At 43.6% G+C, this 15671-nt stretch overlaps 1 protein-coding gene across 2 annotated transcripts in view; it reads left to right on the forward strand.

Annotated features, from left to right (window-relative positions):
• Positions 1-15671, forward strand: part of GALNTL6 (polypeptide N-acetylgalactosaminyltransferase like 6) — a 1244643-nt gene that overhangs the window by 1208728 nt on the left and 20244 nt on the right. For both annotated transcript variants that reach the window (XM_047717401.1, XM_047717402.1), the window contains one exon: positions 8198-8314. In XM_047717401.1, the coding sequence (XP_047573357.1) occupies positions 8198-8314 (117 nt within the window). The remainder of the gene's footprint in view (positions 1-8197; positions 8315-15671) is intronic.

Consider the following 15671-nt stretch of genomic DNA (forward strand, 5'->3'; position numbering starts at 1 on the left):
TCTGATGAGATTAATGTCCTGAATGTTTCTTAATACTCCTACATTTCAACAACAACAACAAAAACCCAGTTCAAAAAGGGTAGAGGACTTACATAGACATTTTTCCATACAGGACATACAAATACTGGATAAAATCATGAAAAGGCATTCCATGTCATTAGTCATTAGGGAAATGTAATCAAAACTACAAAGAGATATCACTTTGGACCCACTAGAATGGTTATTATCAAAACCAGAAAACAAGAAGCATTGGCAAGGATATGAAGAAATTGGAACCATTGTACATTGCTGATAGAAATGTAAAATGGTGCGGCCACTAGCAAAAACAGTATGGTGGTTTCTCAAAAAGATAACCATAGAATTGCCATATGACTCAGTCAATTCCATTCCGAGGGATATACCCAAAAGAACTGAAAACGAGTAGGCCAACAGACATCTGTATGCCAATGGTCACAGCATCATTTTTTACAATAGCCAAAAGGTGGAAACAAGCCTATGTCTATCAATGGGTGAAGAGACAGCAAAATCTGATATATATGTATATTAATACTAATATGTATATTACATATGATACAATATCACTCAACCTTAAAAAGAAACAAAGTTCTAACATATGACAACTGATAGAATGGGAGAAGATATTTGCAAACGACATATCAGATAAAGGGCTAGTGTCCAAAATCTGTAAAGAACTTAGCAAACTCAACACCCAAAGAACAAATAATCAAATCAAGAAATGAGCAGAAGACATGAACAGACATTTCTGCAAAGAAGACATCCAGATGGCCAACAGACATGTGAAAAAGTGCTCCATATCACTCGGCATCAGGGAAATACAAATCAAAACCACAATGAGATATCACCTCACACCAGTCAGAATGGCTAAAATTAACAAGTCAGGAAATGACAGATGCTGGTGAGGATGCAGAGAAAGGGGAACCCTCCTACACTGTTGGTGGGAATGCAAGCTGGTGCAACCACTCTGGAAAACAGCATGGAGGTTCCTCAAAAGGTTGAAAATAGAACTACCCTTTGACCCAGCAATTGCACTACTGGGAATTTACCCTAAAGATACAAACGTAGTGATCCAAAGGGGCACGTGCACCCAAATGTTTATAGCAGCAATGTCTACAATAGCCAAACTATGGAAAGAACCTAGATGTCCATCAACAGATGAATGGATAAAGAAGATGTGGTATATATACACAATGGAATATTATGCAGCCATCAAAAGAAATGAAATCTTGCCATTTGCGATGACGTGGATGGAACTAGAGGGTATCATGCTTAGCAAAATAAGTCAATCAGAGAAAGACAACTATCATATGATCTCCCTGATATGAGGGAGAGGAGATGCAACATGGGGGGTTAAGGGGGTAGGAGAAGAATAAATGAAACAAGATGGGATTGGGAGGGAGACAAACCATAAGTGACTCTTAATCTCACAAAACAAACTGAGGGTTGATGGGGGGAGGGAGGGTTGGGAGAAGGGGGATGGGGTTATGGACATTGGGGAGGGTATGTGCTATGGTGAGTGCTGTGAAGTGTGTAAACCTGGCGATTCACAGACCTGTACCCCTGGGGATAAAAATATATTATATGTTTATAAAAAATAAAAAAAATTGATGTCCTTAACATAGATGACACAAAAATCCCATCAAATACCATAATATTTCATGCGGGTCTCAGTTTGATGAAATTCCTATCTGAAGCCTGAAGGTTTTTAAGGAAAGGTGGTGGGTGGAAATGAGGGGTGGATAAGAAAAATGTTAATTAAAGGAAACATGCAGATATAACCTCAGCTTTCATTTAACTGTCATGTGGCCTGTGTTGATAATTATAGCTGACTTCTTCTACCAAAAAAAAAAAAAAAAGTTCTAACATATGCTATAATGTGGATAAACCTTGAAAACATTATGCTAAGTGAAATAAGCATGACACAAAAGGACAAACATGGTGTGGATCCACTTATCTGAGGTATCTAAAATGGGCAACTTCAGCGGCACCCGGGTGGCTCAGTTGGTTAAGCATCCGACTCCTGATTTTGGCTCATGCCACGATCTAAGGGTTGTAAGATCGAGCCCCATGGAGGGCTCCCACATGCAACAGGGAGCCTACTTGAGATTCTCTCTCTCTCTCTCCTTCTGCCCCTCTCCCTGACTCTCTCTCTCTCTCTCTCTAAAATAATAAATAAACAGATCTTAAAAAATAAAACAAAATAGGAAAATTCATAGAGTCAGTAGAATAGAGGCTACCAGAGGTGGGGGAAGTGGGGAAGTCATTGCTTAATGGTTACAGAGTTGCTCTTTTGGGGGATGAAAACAGTCTTGGATGTCCTGGTGACGGTTATGCAGAATTTTGAATGTACTAATGCTATTGAATTTTATACTTAAAAATGGTGAAAATGGCAAACTTCATATTATGTACATTTTACTACAATTTTTTTTTAAAGCCCACAAGGAGATGTTGAAGGCCTGGGAGACTGGAAAGGAAAAGAAAGGAGTAGGGCGTTCAGTATTAAGGGTCAGAATCAACAGACAGCTAATTGGGGCTAGAGGCAAGATATGAGGTGTCTAAGGTGACATCCAAGTTGCCTGACAGAGATCTTGGAGGTCTGCTTCAAACATCAAGATGATCAGGTGATCAGGACTAAAGAATCAGTCTGGAGTGGTGGGCCACAGGTTCATCAGTGGTCATCTCCTTGTATTTGAAGTGCCTGTGAGATGTCTCACGGTATAACAGAAATGGGATCTGACTGTGGCATCACCACATTTACCACCATAGTTGAGACAGCTGAGAAAATAAATAAGCAAATAAATAGTAGCTAACACTGTGCTAAGCACTTTGCATGTATCAGTTCAATCTTCCCAGCCACCCTCTGAGGCTCGACTGTCCTCATTTTACAGACCTCACGCTGAGCCACGATTCTGCACCATTGCCTTGCACCGTGAACTCTCCATATATGGGTTCATTTCTGATTCCTAAGGCTAGAGTGCCCCTCTGTCATTTCACTCTCAAGATTCAATTCTACGCATCCTCTCGAGCTCCTTCCCAATGAGCAAAGGAGCTGTTTTGCTCAGAACTGACCATTTCCTCTTCAGTCCTCACTTAGCATTTAGTCATCTAACAAAACCTTCCGAGTGCTGTCTCCCCAGTAGGACTGTAGGCAACTTGGGAACAGGAGCTATTTTTCTTTTGTCCTGGGATCTCCTTCAGTACTTCTCAAAGCACATTTCATTCAGGAGCACTTCTTAAAGGCTGACTTTTTAGAAATGGACGAATTGAGCTTTTAAAAGGAATACATGGCGAGGTTAAGGGGAACCTGTTTTTGTGACTGGTGAGCAGAGCCCAGACCTGCTCCGTCTCCACTCAGTTCTCTCTCCATACTCCCCTACCATCTTCTTTCTTTTAGCTCAGCACACGAATTTGAATTCTAAAACCAACCCCAGTCCAAAAAAAGGAGCGTCTTGATTCCTTTTGCCATGTTAAAAATTCATGGCCAGAGGTATTGGGAGCCTCAAGCCTTTCTTCTACTCAAGTGCTCTCTGATGTCCTCTAGACCTCAAATCGCACAGAGGAGGAGACTGATTTTGTCGTGGTGGTGGTTGTTAATTTCAAATTTATTTTTATCAAATTTTTTTATTGAGATATAATTGACGTAAAACATTACATTAATTTCAGCTGCTCAACATAATAATTTGGGCATTTGTATAGATTATGAAATGATCACCATGGTAAGTCTAGGTAACATCCATCACCACACATTGTTACAATTTTTTCCTTATGAGAACTTTTAAGATCTACTCTCTTAGCAACTTTCAAACATACAACACAGTATTCTTAACTATAGTCACCTGTGCTGTATATTACATTCCCAGAACTTATTTATTTTGTAACTGGAAGTCTGTGCCTTTTGACCCTCTCTGCCCATTTCACATACCCCACCCCACCCCACCCCCAGAAGTGATGCCTTATTATTTTTCACTGTGGACCCAGCATGTGGTAAAGCACCTTAGATAGCAGGTCCTTGGTAAAAAATTTGTTGAATGAATCATAATCCACTACTTCTTACTTCAAAGTCCCCGGTAAGGGGGAAATTAGCAAACCATGCTCTCTCATTTGTTAAACTGAGGCTAGTCTCTCTCTCTCTCTCTTTTTTTAATTTGATTTTTATTTGATTTTATTTATTTGACAGAGAGAGAGAGAGATCACAGGTAGGCAGGGAGGCAGGCAGAGAGAGAGAGAGGAGGAAGCAGGCTCCTCACCAAGCAGAGAGCCCGATGCAGGGCTCGAACCCAGGACCCTGAGACCATGACCCGAGCCAAAGGCAGAGGCTTAACCCACTGAGCCACCCAGGTGCCCCGAACCTAGTCTCTCTTTAAAAACCAATGCAATAAGCAATCCCACACCTACTAACTAACCTATTTATACCACACTCCTCTGGGACCTCTTTTTTAAAACTTCCTGGGTTGGGGAGGGGGCAAAAAATGTTCATGCTGAGACTGACTTCTCTTGTATATCTAAGACATTCTTTACTCTCTGCCAGACCTTTCCCTAAGCCTCGCCCAGAAGGAGATTATCTCTGTAATCCTGTCATACATAATGATTCCCTTTCCCCCATTTTTCTCCAGCTTCCCACCCATTCCTAGTCAAGCACTACCTAACTTTCTAATCCTGTTCAGTGTCTCTCAGGATTTCTTGACACAATTTCAATGATGCCAAGTCCTTAAGCTGGACATCAAAAGAATAAAGCATGAATAGGATCTATTCTGTCATACTTTTATTCGGTGTTCTGTGTCCTAGATTTGGGTGTGTGCCTGTGTGTGAACTGCTTTGCTTTCAGCCAGATACAGAGCCCTTGCTGAAGAAGCATAAACCATTTATAAATTTTCTTATCTCCATTTTTTAATTTTATTCAAATAAATAAATAGAATTCGTTCTATTAGAATTTTATTCACCTGTTTATTTTATTTTATTTCATTTCATTTCATTTCATTTGCATGTGGTTGACACACAATGTTACATCAGTTTCAGGGGTACAACATAGTAATTTGACAAGTTTATATATTCGGCTGTATTCACGGTGAGTGTCACTCCCATCTGTCTCATTATATCACTATTACTGTGTCATTGTCTATATCCCTTAGGCTCTGCCTTTTATTCCCATAACTTGTTCATTCCAAAACTGGAGGCCTGTATCTCCCACTGCTCTTCACCCTTTTCCCCCAACCCCACACCCCTCTCCCCTCTGGCAGCCATCAGTTTGTTGTCCGTATGGGGTTGACGGAGTTGTGTTTGTGAGCAAGAGGAGAGGACAAGAGTAGGGGCCAAAGTGGTGAGGATAAAATGAAAAGGAAGAGAGAAGCGAGCGCGAATGGCCAGGTAGCAGGCTTGACTCCAGGTGCTACCTCACCCTACATTCTCTAACATTTCTTCTCTGGCACCACTACAGGCTGCAATTTACACAGATGTAGACAATTATGCCCTTGAAACTTGAAAGTTGGCTTCCAAAGCCATTTATCCCATTGTCTACGCAGATGCCATTGGAGTGAGAATGTAGAAAATTCAAGAGTTTAGAAAATGATCTCCTCCAGCCCTGCCAGAGCCCTTCAAGCTCATAGCATTTAGAAACCAAAATGAGGCTCTCTGATGGGGTTTGGTGTGTATCTGCAGGCGGGTTTGGCAGATCGGCCACTCGGCGTCCCTGGCTTGTGTATGTTCTTCTCTTCCCGATGTCCTCCTTTTCCAAGAGCAGCCAGAGCCCCTTCGGTGAGCGAGCGCCACGCCAGCTGACGGAGAAGGGCGCACTTCTCCCTCGGTGGCCAAGCAGCCAAAAAGCACCAGCAGCTGCTGTTCTCCTAAATGTGGTTCAGAGCTCCCGGACTCAAGTAGAGGGAACAATAGCGCCCTGAATGTGTCTTTGGCCCACACCGACACTGGTTCTCTGACTTACACGGTCCAACAGTGGAAAGCAAGTCCTGCCCAGGGTTCAGGCAGGCAGCTCCCGGGCTAGAGACAGCTTTAGAAAACTGATACCCCGGGTGCAGATAAGGAGATCAAAGGGGAGTTTTGCAGAGTGTGCCAGACTCAAGTCAGTGACAGAAAAAGCAAACTTTTGACCTTCTGGGTGTTTCTAGTTCACCAAAGAAACTCAATCATACACCAAGGATTGATTTTTACAAAAGGCTGATTTGAAGCGTGGCTCCCCGGATTCCACACTGAAATTCCTCCCTGGTACTTGTTTCAGGAAAGCGGAGAAAGAGAAGTGAGAGCTAATCTGGGGCGCGTCGACAGCTGCTGAGTTCATTCCCTGGCTTTTGGGATTTCCCACCCTACTAGGAGGAAGGGTACAAGGAATTTTCAAGGAGTAGGTGGAAAGTGTTTTCCCTAATTCCGGGTTAAAACGTGGAGTCTGTAGGTTCCAGGAAAATGAACAGAGAAGTTCTGATGTGTATCCACTTATAGCCTCGTTGCTTACTTTGTTATTGTAAAAGTGTCCATAGCTTTCCTTGGATTCCCAGACAGGTCTGTAGACGGAACTAGGTTAAGAACTGTTACGTGTGTCCTACATTATTTCACATTCCCCTGGCACTGGGGGGCAGAGAGCCATCGAGGTCCAAAATTGGGTGATGAACCCCCCCACCCTGTTGTTGCCAAATTCCCTGAATAAGGACACTATATCTACCACATTGGCTCCTCCTGAATGACATTATACCAACCTCTACTCTTACAGTAAGTGAAATAAGACATCACTCTGCCCTCCACAATCCCCTTCCAGCCTCATTTATTCCTTTCATGACCCTTACTATATTTCATGACAACCTTCTCTCTGCCTCTTGCCCTCATCCCAGTAGCAACAGGTCTGCTTCAGCCATCCTTCTGCCCCGGACTGACTCCTTACCTTATCTGCTCATTCTCGGCAAAAGAGACTTGACTAAAATTATCACCTGAGTACATCCTGTTCTTGTTTCCATTCTTAACAATACCTAAAGGGATTATTATAATCCTGGACTATATAAAGGCATAAAAGGATTGAGATCGCTGAGCTTAGTTAAACATCGACCGCTAAGTAACAAACCATAAACACCATCCATCTCTATGATGTGGAGGCGGGGTTTCGAGGTCCTCAGAATTGTGGAAATCCTCGGGCAGGCAGACTTGACAAAGCGACACGTGCGCATGGCCCAAACTCCTTCTGTTGCCATTTCTGATCTTGACACTTTTCATAGTCCACTCTTTGCCCGCCCCTAACGACTCAGTTCCTTATATCAGTATTAATAGGATCCCTGTAACAAATTACCGGTAATTTTTTTTCTCATTCGACGACGTGGCCAAGTTCAGACTGGAAGAGAATCCTCTTCCAGCATAACATGGCACCGGTAGTACCATCTTTCCTATTTTGTTAATTCTCTAGGGGGCCCCAGGAGAAATGCTACACCATGACCACGGGTGGAGACTGGGATGGTCCAGGCAAACCTCGACGTGGTGTGGGGACCCCATCCAGGTTTGCCTGGACCATCCCGGTCCCCAAACCCTGCACAGAACCATGCGGTGCTCCATGATTCCTTCTCTTCCATCAAACACTACGTGCATCACCTGCTTCTTATTGGATCTCTCCCTCCCAGCTGAGACGGAAATGGCAGAAGATGGTCTGGAGCACGAAGATAACAAATTTCAAGCTAAGAACTCCCTGAAGAAAGAAATCGAGTTTCCGGGAGTCCTGAGCCAGGCTTCTCCCCCTGTGGTGTTGTCACGTGGTCCTTCGCTGGTCCACCAGCTGCAGTCTTGCTCCTCAACCATCTCACGTTCCTTGACATGCCCACTAGGCCTTGTTATATTTAACTCCCTGATTTTGCTCCACACGTTGCATATAAATTCAAATCATCGTTCAGGAATCATGTAATCAAAAAGACAGCTACTGAGGGGCGCGGGGGCGGGGCTCAGTCGGGTAAGTGTCTCCCTTCGCCTGGTGTCATGATCTCAGGATCCTGGGAGGGAGCCCCACATTCCGCTCCCTGCTCCGCGGAGAGCCTGCTTCTCCCCCTTCTGCTGCCCCTTCACCTGCTCAGGCACCTATGCGCAGTCTCTCTCTAATCAAATAGATTAAAAAGAGAACTACCGAATCTATACCAGGATTGCCGGGAGCTAGGGGTGCCAGAAAAACTAGCCCCATGCTCATTCTTTCTTCTGTCCACAGATTCGAAACCTGGCAGCAAATCTCTGTGTAGACAGCAAGCATGGGGCCACCGGCACTGAACTGAGGCTGGACATCTGCGTCAAGGATGGTTCTGAAAGGACGTGGTCTCATGAACAGGTAGGTCAGCAACCAGAAATGACAGGAGCCAGCGGGGCTGAGGCAGGCAGGGAGGCAGACAGTGAAGACAGATTTCTAACCCAGGCATACAGGACCCACGGCCTGGGGCGGGGGGGTGGGGAGGGGGTCGTTGTTCCCACCGACCAGCTCTGTTGTTCAGCCAATTACTTACCTCCTTGGTTTCTGCTTCATCTCAGAGCAACTGTGATAATCAGCTGAGATTGTGTACAGAAATGTGCTTTAAATAGGAGAAAAGATGGTAGAAACGTCCCAGACTTGTATTTTCTTTCCCCGAATGGTAGTCTTCAAACCACAAAAAGCCTGTAGAGTGCCATGTGATCTTCCAACTAAATTTCACAGTTTTATTGAAAGACTCTTTTTATTTTGTAAGTTTTTTGCGACTTTATCTAATCTTATTTTCCCCTCTGGCGATATTTTGAAAAGGAATCTTTACATAAGTGTCTTGTTGCTGTAGCAGTCTGTAATCCTACATATGAAGGATGACTTTGAGGCAGTAACAGCCCAACCTGGACTTCCTGGAATCCTTTAGAACTATTTGTTGCCTTTGATTGAAAAGTGTTTCAGTGCAATTCTGTTTATGAAGTGACTTGCGACTTCTGACCCCTGATGGTCCTTATAAGGGACTTGCCTCACACCGTGTCACTTGCAAAAGAGACATGATAGTGGGTAGAATTGTGTCTATCCCTTTTTATTGCCTTAATTTTTGATAATGAAAAATCAAATGGGGGGACATCTGGGTGGATCGGTCAGTTAAGCATCTGCCTTCAGCTCAGGTCGTGATCTCAGGGTCCTGGGATCGAGCCTCATATCAGGTCCCTTGCTCTGCAGGGAGTCTGCTTCTCCCTCCGCCTCTGCTGCTCGCCTTGCTTGTGTGCTTTCTCTGAGAAATAAATAAAGTCTTTTAGGAAATCAAATAGGAAACTATAAAAAAATTATAGCACACCTTTGCACACTCATTACACTGACTTAATAAGTATCTGCAGCTAGTGCCATATTTTTCAAGAGAATAAAATTTACAAATACAGTTAAAGCCCCTTCCCTATGCTACTCCTCTGTCTCCCTCTACAAAAGGCCACATCTCACGTTCAGCATAGTATAAACTGCCTGTGCTTTGTTTCCCAGAATTGCCCATAACGCCTCTCTTACGAAACCTGAAAACCGTAGACAAGCAGTTTCCACGAAGGCTTGAGTTCTGTCCTATAGCTCTATTCCTCAGTATCCATTATGGAACTAGTGAAGACAAATCGTGCCCAGCCTAGGATCTTACCGAGCTGCTCAGATAGGCTGAGCTCCGTCATGCTGGCTCCTCCCTGTCCGCCCGCTACTGTCCCGTCCTACCCCGCACGCAGCTGACACTATAGCGCAGAGCAGCATGGTCCGGGGAAGCGGCGGTGAACCCCGCACACAGCACAGTCCGGAATTAACACCGTTAGTCCGTGAACCCACACTGCCCCGCCCCGATGGGTCATCTGGCCCTTCCACTCTGATCCACAGCCTCATGGTGTTCCAGAAGGATCGTGGGCCTTGCAGTGAGGCCAACCTAGATTTCAGCCACTGTAACCTGTGTGACCTTGTGAAATTGTTACATCTCTCTAAGCTGGAGTTTCTCCACCTCTAAATAGGGACAATAATATTCACATCAGAATAAATCGTGTCTACATACACCAGCATGTAGCACTTGTGGTAGGGGCAAAATCAATGTACTTTCCCTTCTGCGTTATGACGTTTTCTCCCCCGGATCACTTTATACTAACACCAAATTAGAAATCTCTCTCAGGTCCAAGGCAGCTGCCAAAACCAAATACTATTTATTATTCACTCAAATATATCCTGCAGTGTGCAGACGCTTATCAGATTGGTTTTAAAGAAGGCTCTGCGGGAGCGCCTGGGTGGCTCAGTTGGTTAAGCGTCTGCCTTCGACTGGGGTCATGATCCCGGGGTCCTAGGATTGAGTCCCACATTCCCTCTGCTGCTCTCCTGCTCTCTGTCAAATAAATAAATAAAATCTTAAAAAAATAAAAATAGTCTCTCATGGTTCACCTCCCCCTCCGATTTCCCCCAATTCACTTTTCCTTTCCTTCTCCTAATGTCTTCCATGTTATTCCTTATGCTCGGCAAGTAGGTGAAACCGTATGACAATGAGGGTATGTATTGCATGGAGCCCTGGGAGTTGTACATAAAAAATGAATCTTGGAACATTGCATCAAAAACTAATGATGCATTTTACGGTGACTAACATAACACATTAAAAAATAAGTAAATAAATAAAAATAAAAATAAAAAGACTCTGCAGCTCCAGGATTTGTGAATGGGAATGAAATATCAGCAAAAGCTGACTTGCCCGTCCTTCCCCCATCTTCTTCAGTAAACACCACAGGGCTGTTACCAGGAATGTGAGGAAGAGTCTGGCTTGTCACTTCCAAGAAGCAATTCTGACTTCAGCCTGGGAGCAAGAGAAAAGGCTTCAGAGGCCTATCAGGAGGGCCCACATTTAGAGTAGAAAGGATACTTTTTTAAAGAAAAAAGAAAAAGAAGCATACCAGATGGAAAATCTATGTCTGCTGGGCTAAATTCCTCTCTACCGCCCCTGTGCAGCCCAACCAGGAAACACGGGTAGCCAGCCGGCTGATGAGAAGTATGCCTTGCCTGAATGCCTGAGTCAGGTTTCATAGTTCTGTCTTCTGGAATGTTCTAGAATTGAATATGCTCTGGACCACAGGTTTTATGTGACAGCCGAAAAATAAATATAAATAAAACCGACTATATTGCGTACACTTTTAAAATGGTTGGTATATTTTCCCCCTTCATGCTGTAACTGTTAAAATCTACATCATGTAATTCAAGAAATGGTCACCAGAGGGCAGCACCAGACAAGCAGAAACTATGAGGCACAAAAAGACCAGCTAATACAGCTCTTGAAAAAGATCCCTGGTCTCTAGAGATTCTGAAAACAGAGCTATGTGGGAGATTAAACAAAGTTGACAGGAGGTAAAAAAATGAATCATCTTTGAAATACGTATCACCATATATTCACTTGGTGATTAAAACATTACAAGCTGCTTTTCTCCCCCAATAATTAGCTATAAGCTTTATTCACTGTATTACTCAATGACTTACATGAATTAAGACTCATTCTCCTCCATTTTGATTAAAATGCCTGAGTGAAAAAAGAAGCATATCAGAGAAGGAAAATTATAGGTATTCTTTTTTATTCAAAAGCATTTAAAGAATCCACAAGGAGCTCTTATTAGAGTTGAAATGATCCTTTTTAACAAATGGCAAAAATAAAACACAAAAGAATAAACAAAATAGTTACATGGGAGATAAAGGATCATCTACAGAAGCACCTTTACAAGAAAATGCCTCTTGTTGCGGAACACCAGTGGTGTCTAATTTGGCTTCTGTGAAGGAAGCAATTTGTGTGATTCCTTTTTTCCGGGGCCTTCTATTTAGCTGTTTGAGATCACTGTAGCATTGTGTGCTGGCTTTCAGCTTCCTTTAGGGACCGAGAAAGAAAAAGCAAAGAGAACTTTATAAGACTGTAAGGTCTGGAAAGGATACTCTCCAAATGCCATTAGGAGTCCAAGTGAGAGGGCAAGGGAGGAAGGAGAGCCTTCAGTGGCCTACAGTTTGGGCCGGGCAGCGGGCTCTGGTCTCATGCTGGGGCTGTAGTACTGTGGCCACGCAGACCTTCCTGCCGCTGAGGAAGCCAACCGAATGCTCCCTTCTCAAGACCTGGAGAGGCATGTGCGCACAGAGATGGGAGCAAGTTGGTGCACGTGGTAAAGGACGGGTGCTGGGATCCGCAGCCTCATTCGCAGAAAAGAGCTGGGTACCAACTGCAACATGCACTTGCTCAGATTTCTGCCAACCACATAACAAGGAAATAAAATAGAACCACCCACGGAGAGGAAAATATTCTCGGTCTTCTCAAATCAAGTAGCAAAATCAAGGTGCTAAGTGTATTTGCAGTACTAAGTCTAGCTGAGCTCACTTACACGATACGGTATAAAGCCAGGCAACATTACCCACACCATGCTGACAGTAAACTGAAGAAGTACAAGTTCTGTATCACTCTGGATCTATATTTAAAGGTATCACTTAAAAGAAGCAAGTGGAGAGATTAACATCAATTTACTCTAAAACTGAGGATTTGAGGTTGAAAAAAAGCAAGTTTTTGTACAGGAAACCTGAATGAAATCTAATCCTTCCATCAGTAAGAACTAGCCCAAGAGTAAGAGACAAACTATAAATGTCACAATAGCATCATAAAATACAGACGATGAAAATACATTCATAACGTCTGCTTGTGTCTGGTTCTACAAAATTGCTCGGGAGAAAGGGTGCCTAATGAATGAAAGGCTTGGTGCCTGATTGGATTGACATGGCCATCAGGATGAGATAAATGGCAATAGAAAGCACTTCAGAGACGTTAAGAGAGACAAATTTTAGCTAAAGGTAGGTGCAGAAGAATAGAGCAGTTGATATAATCTGGAAACATCTCTTGGGGTGCAGGAAAGTCATCACCACATAATCAGGATGATATGGTGGTGATGATGATGATGATAAAGTATGAAACTCTACGGAGACCTCCAGCTAACAACCAACCCACAAATCTGAAAATGATTATCGCACTCTAACGACAAACCTAGCAACGAGAAATAAAAGTCACCTAAGGACCCCTGGGGTATAAGTGGGACAATAGGTGAATAAGTCCATCAAGAGAAGAATTTGTTGATGTTTGCTTTAACACAGGAATTATTTTATACTTCACTCATCCCTTTAATTAAAAAGTTAGAAAAGTAAAAATTAAGAAAACAAAAAGTAAAAAAAAAAAAAAAAGACTGTCTATAAAAGAAGACATAAGCTCAGTCAGTTAGGCATTCAACTCCGTTCCGGCTCAGGTACTGGTCTCAAGGGTAGTGGGATCGAGCCCTGCATTGGGGTCCCCGCTCAGCAGGGCAGACTGCTTGAAGATTCTCTCCTCTGTTCCCCCCCACCACCGCTCACTCATTCTCTCCCTCCAATAAATATATAAATATTTTAAAAAGAAAGAAAGAAGGAAGGGAGGAAGGCAGGATGGATACTTAAGCCAGAGGGCCTGGGTGGCTCAGCCGGTTGAGCGTGGTACTCGATTTCAGCTCAGGTCAGGATCTCAGTGTTATAAGATAGAGCTCTATATGAGATTCTCTCCCTCTCTCTTTCCCCTCTTCCCCTTCCTCTGCACCTGGCCCCTGGACTGAATCTCAAAGAACTGGTAAGCATGAACTAGGTGGGCTGAATGTTGGCCTCCCGACCACAGAAAGTCTCATGAACAAAGTCACAGAAGGGAAAATATAGCCTGATTAGTGCAAGGAACCACAAATGTTTTTGAATTGAGATATCATTGGCATACGACATTATATTAGCTTCAGTCATACAACATAATGATTTGGTATTTGTACATATTGCAAAGTGATCACTAGAGCAAATCTAGCTAAGATGCATCACCATCCATAGTCACAGGATTTGTTTTCCTGGTGATGAGAACGGTTAAGATCCACTCTCTTAGCAACTTCCAAATGTTTTGTTGTTGCTGGAACATACACTAAGGGAAAAGGGATGCAGCTGGGGGAAAATGGCAAAGGCCAGATTGTGGGAAATGCTTTATAAGTTAATGATGTAGGAAAGACAGGTCAAAGCCGACAGCAAGAAAGAATTCTTGAGACATCTTTGGTGCAAAAAGTGGTTTTATTAAAGCATGGGGACAGGATCAGTGGGCAGAAAGACCTGCACTGGGGTCATGAGGAATGGCTAACTATATACTTTCAAGTCGGGAGGGGGTTAGGAATAGCAGAAGTCTCTAAGAAATTTGGAAGCAAGGTTTCCAGGACCTTGAGCGGGCTAGCTATTGTTGGGGAAAGGTCATTTATTACCGTCTTATAAACCGTTAGTCATGAGACCCTTCAGATGTATATCCGTGGGCTATATGCTTGGGGATGATTGCCAACACATATCTTGGAGGGTTTAGAGATAAATGAAGTTTCCAAAGGAATTTTTTTTTAAAGATTTTATCTATTTACTTAACAGAGATCACAAGCAGGCAGAGAGGCAGGCAGAGAGAGAGGAGGAAGCAGGCTCCCCGCTGAGCAGAGATCCCGATTCGGGGCTCGATCCCAGGACTCCGAGATCATGACCCGAGCCGAAGGCAGCGGCTTAACCCACTGAGCCCCCCAGGCGCCCCTCCAAAGGAATTTTTATATGTTAAAGTAGACTTACAGGATCCAGAATCAGGGTTGGGGGTTGAGGGTACGGGGGTCGGGCTAGGTTTCCTTTTGCCCTTAGCAAGCAGTCAGCATGGAGGCAGCTGAGTCCCTAGAGGAATGTCACTCTGCCTGTTTCAAGGACTTGTCAGTAGTAAGCTGTAGGTAGTAAGGACACTTAATAATTTCTCTTCCACCTCTGTTTCCCACATCATTAAAGAGTTTTTATTGTGTTCTCTGAGCATTATATGAAAACACGCTGAGATTTCAGGCCAAGAGGTAACATAGTCAAAAGGTTGTGAAGGAAGGTAGGAAAGACACCAATCAGGGAGTCATTTCAGTAGTCCAGACAAGAAATATTGCGAGCAGGGGCACCTGGGTGGCTCAGTGGGTTAAAGCCTCTGCCTTCGGCTCAGGTCATGATCCCAGGGTTCTGGGATCGAGCCCCACATCGGGCTCTCTGCTCAGCAGGGAGACTGCTTCCCTTCCTCTCTGCCTGCTTCTCTGTGTACTTGTGATCTCTGTCAAATGAATAAATAAAATCTTTAAAATAATAAAAAAAGAGAAATATTGAGAGCAAAGGTAGTGGAAATAGAGCAGAAGGGACGACTCCCAGCAATATTTGGAGACAAAAACGTTAAGACTTGCTAAGTGATCAAATAATGAGGGTGAGGGAAACAAAGGGGTTAAAAGAGGAAAGACTCCCAGGTTGGCAAGTGAATACTATGACCACCAACTAAAGCAAAATAAAGGAGTAGGAACGAGCTTAGAAGGAAAGAAAACTAATTGAATTTAGGATATTTTGAATTTGAGATGTCCATGGGGCATGCAGGTGGACAATTCTACACGGAGTTGGACACATTACAGATGATAAGTTATCAACGTACTCGTGAGAGCTGGACTGAGCATACACAAAAGCAACCAGAAGGCATAGAGGACAAGGTCCAAGGGAGAATCCTGAGCGGCACCTGCGTCAAAGACAGATACAAGAGGGACATGAGCAAAACAGAGGAACAGGATAAAAAGAACCCAGTATTTCAGAAACCATGGGACAAGTCAGTTCTGATTTGAAGAGAGTGTTGAAATCAGAAATA

The sequence above is a fragment of the Lutra lutra genome, chromosome 2 (genome assembly GCF_902655055.1).
Source record: "Lutra lutra chromosome 2, mLutLut1.2, whole genome shotgun sequence".
In the NCBI taxonomy this organism is placed as follows: Eukaryota; Metazoa; Chordata; class Mammalia; order Carnivora; family Mustelidae; genus Lutra; species Lutra lutra.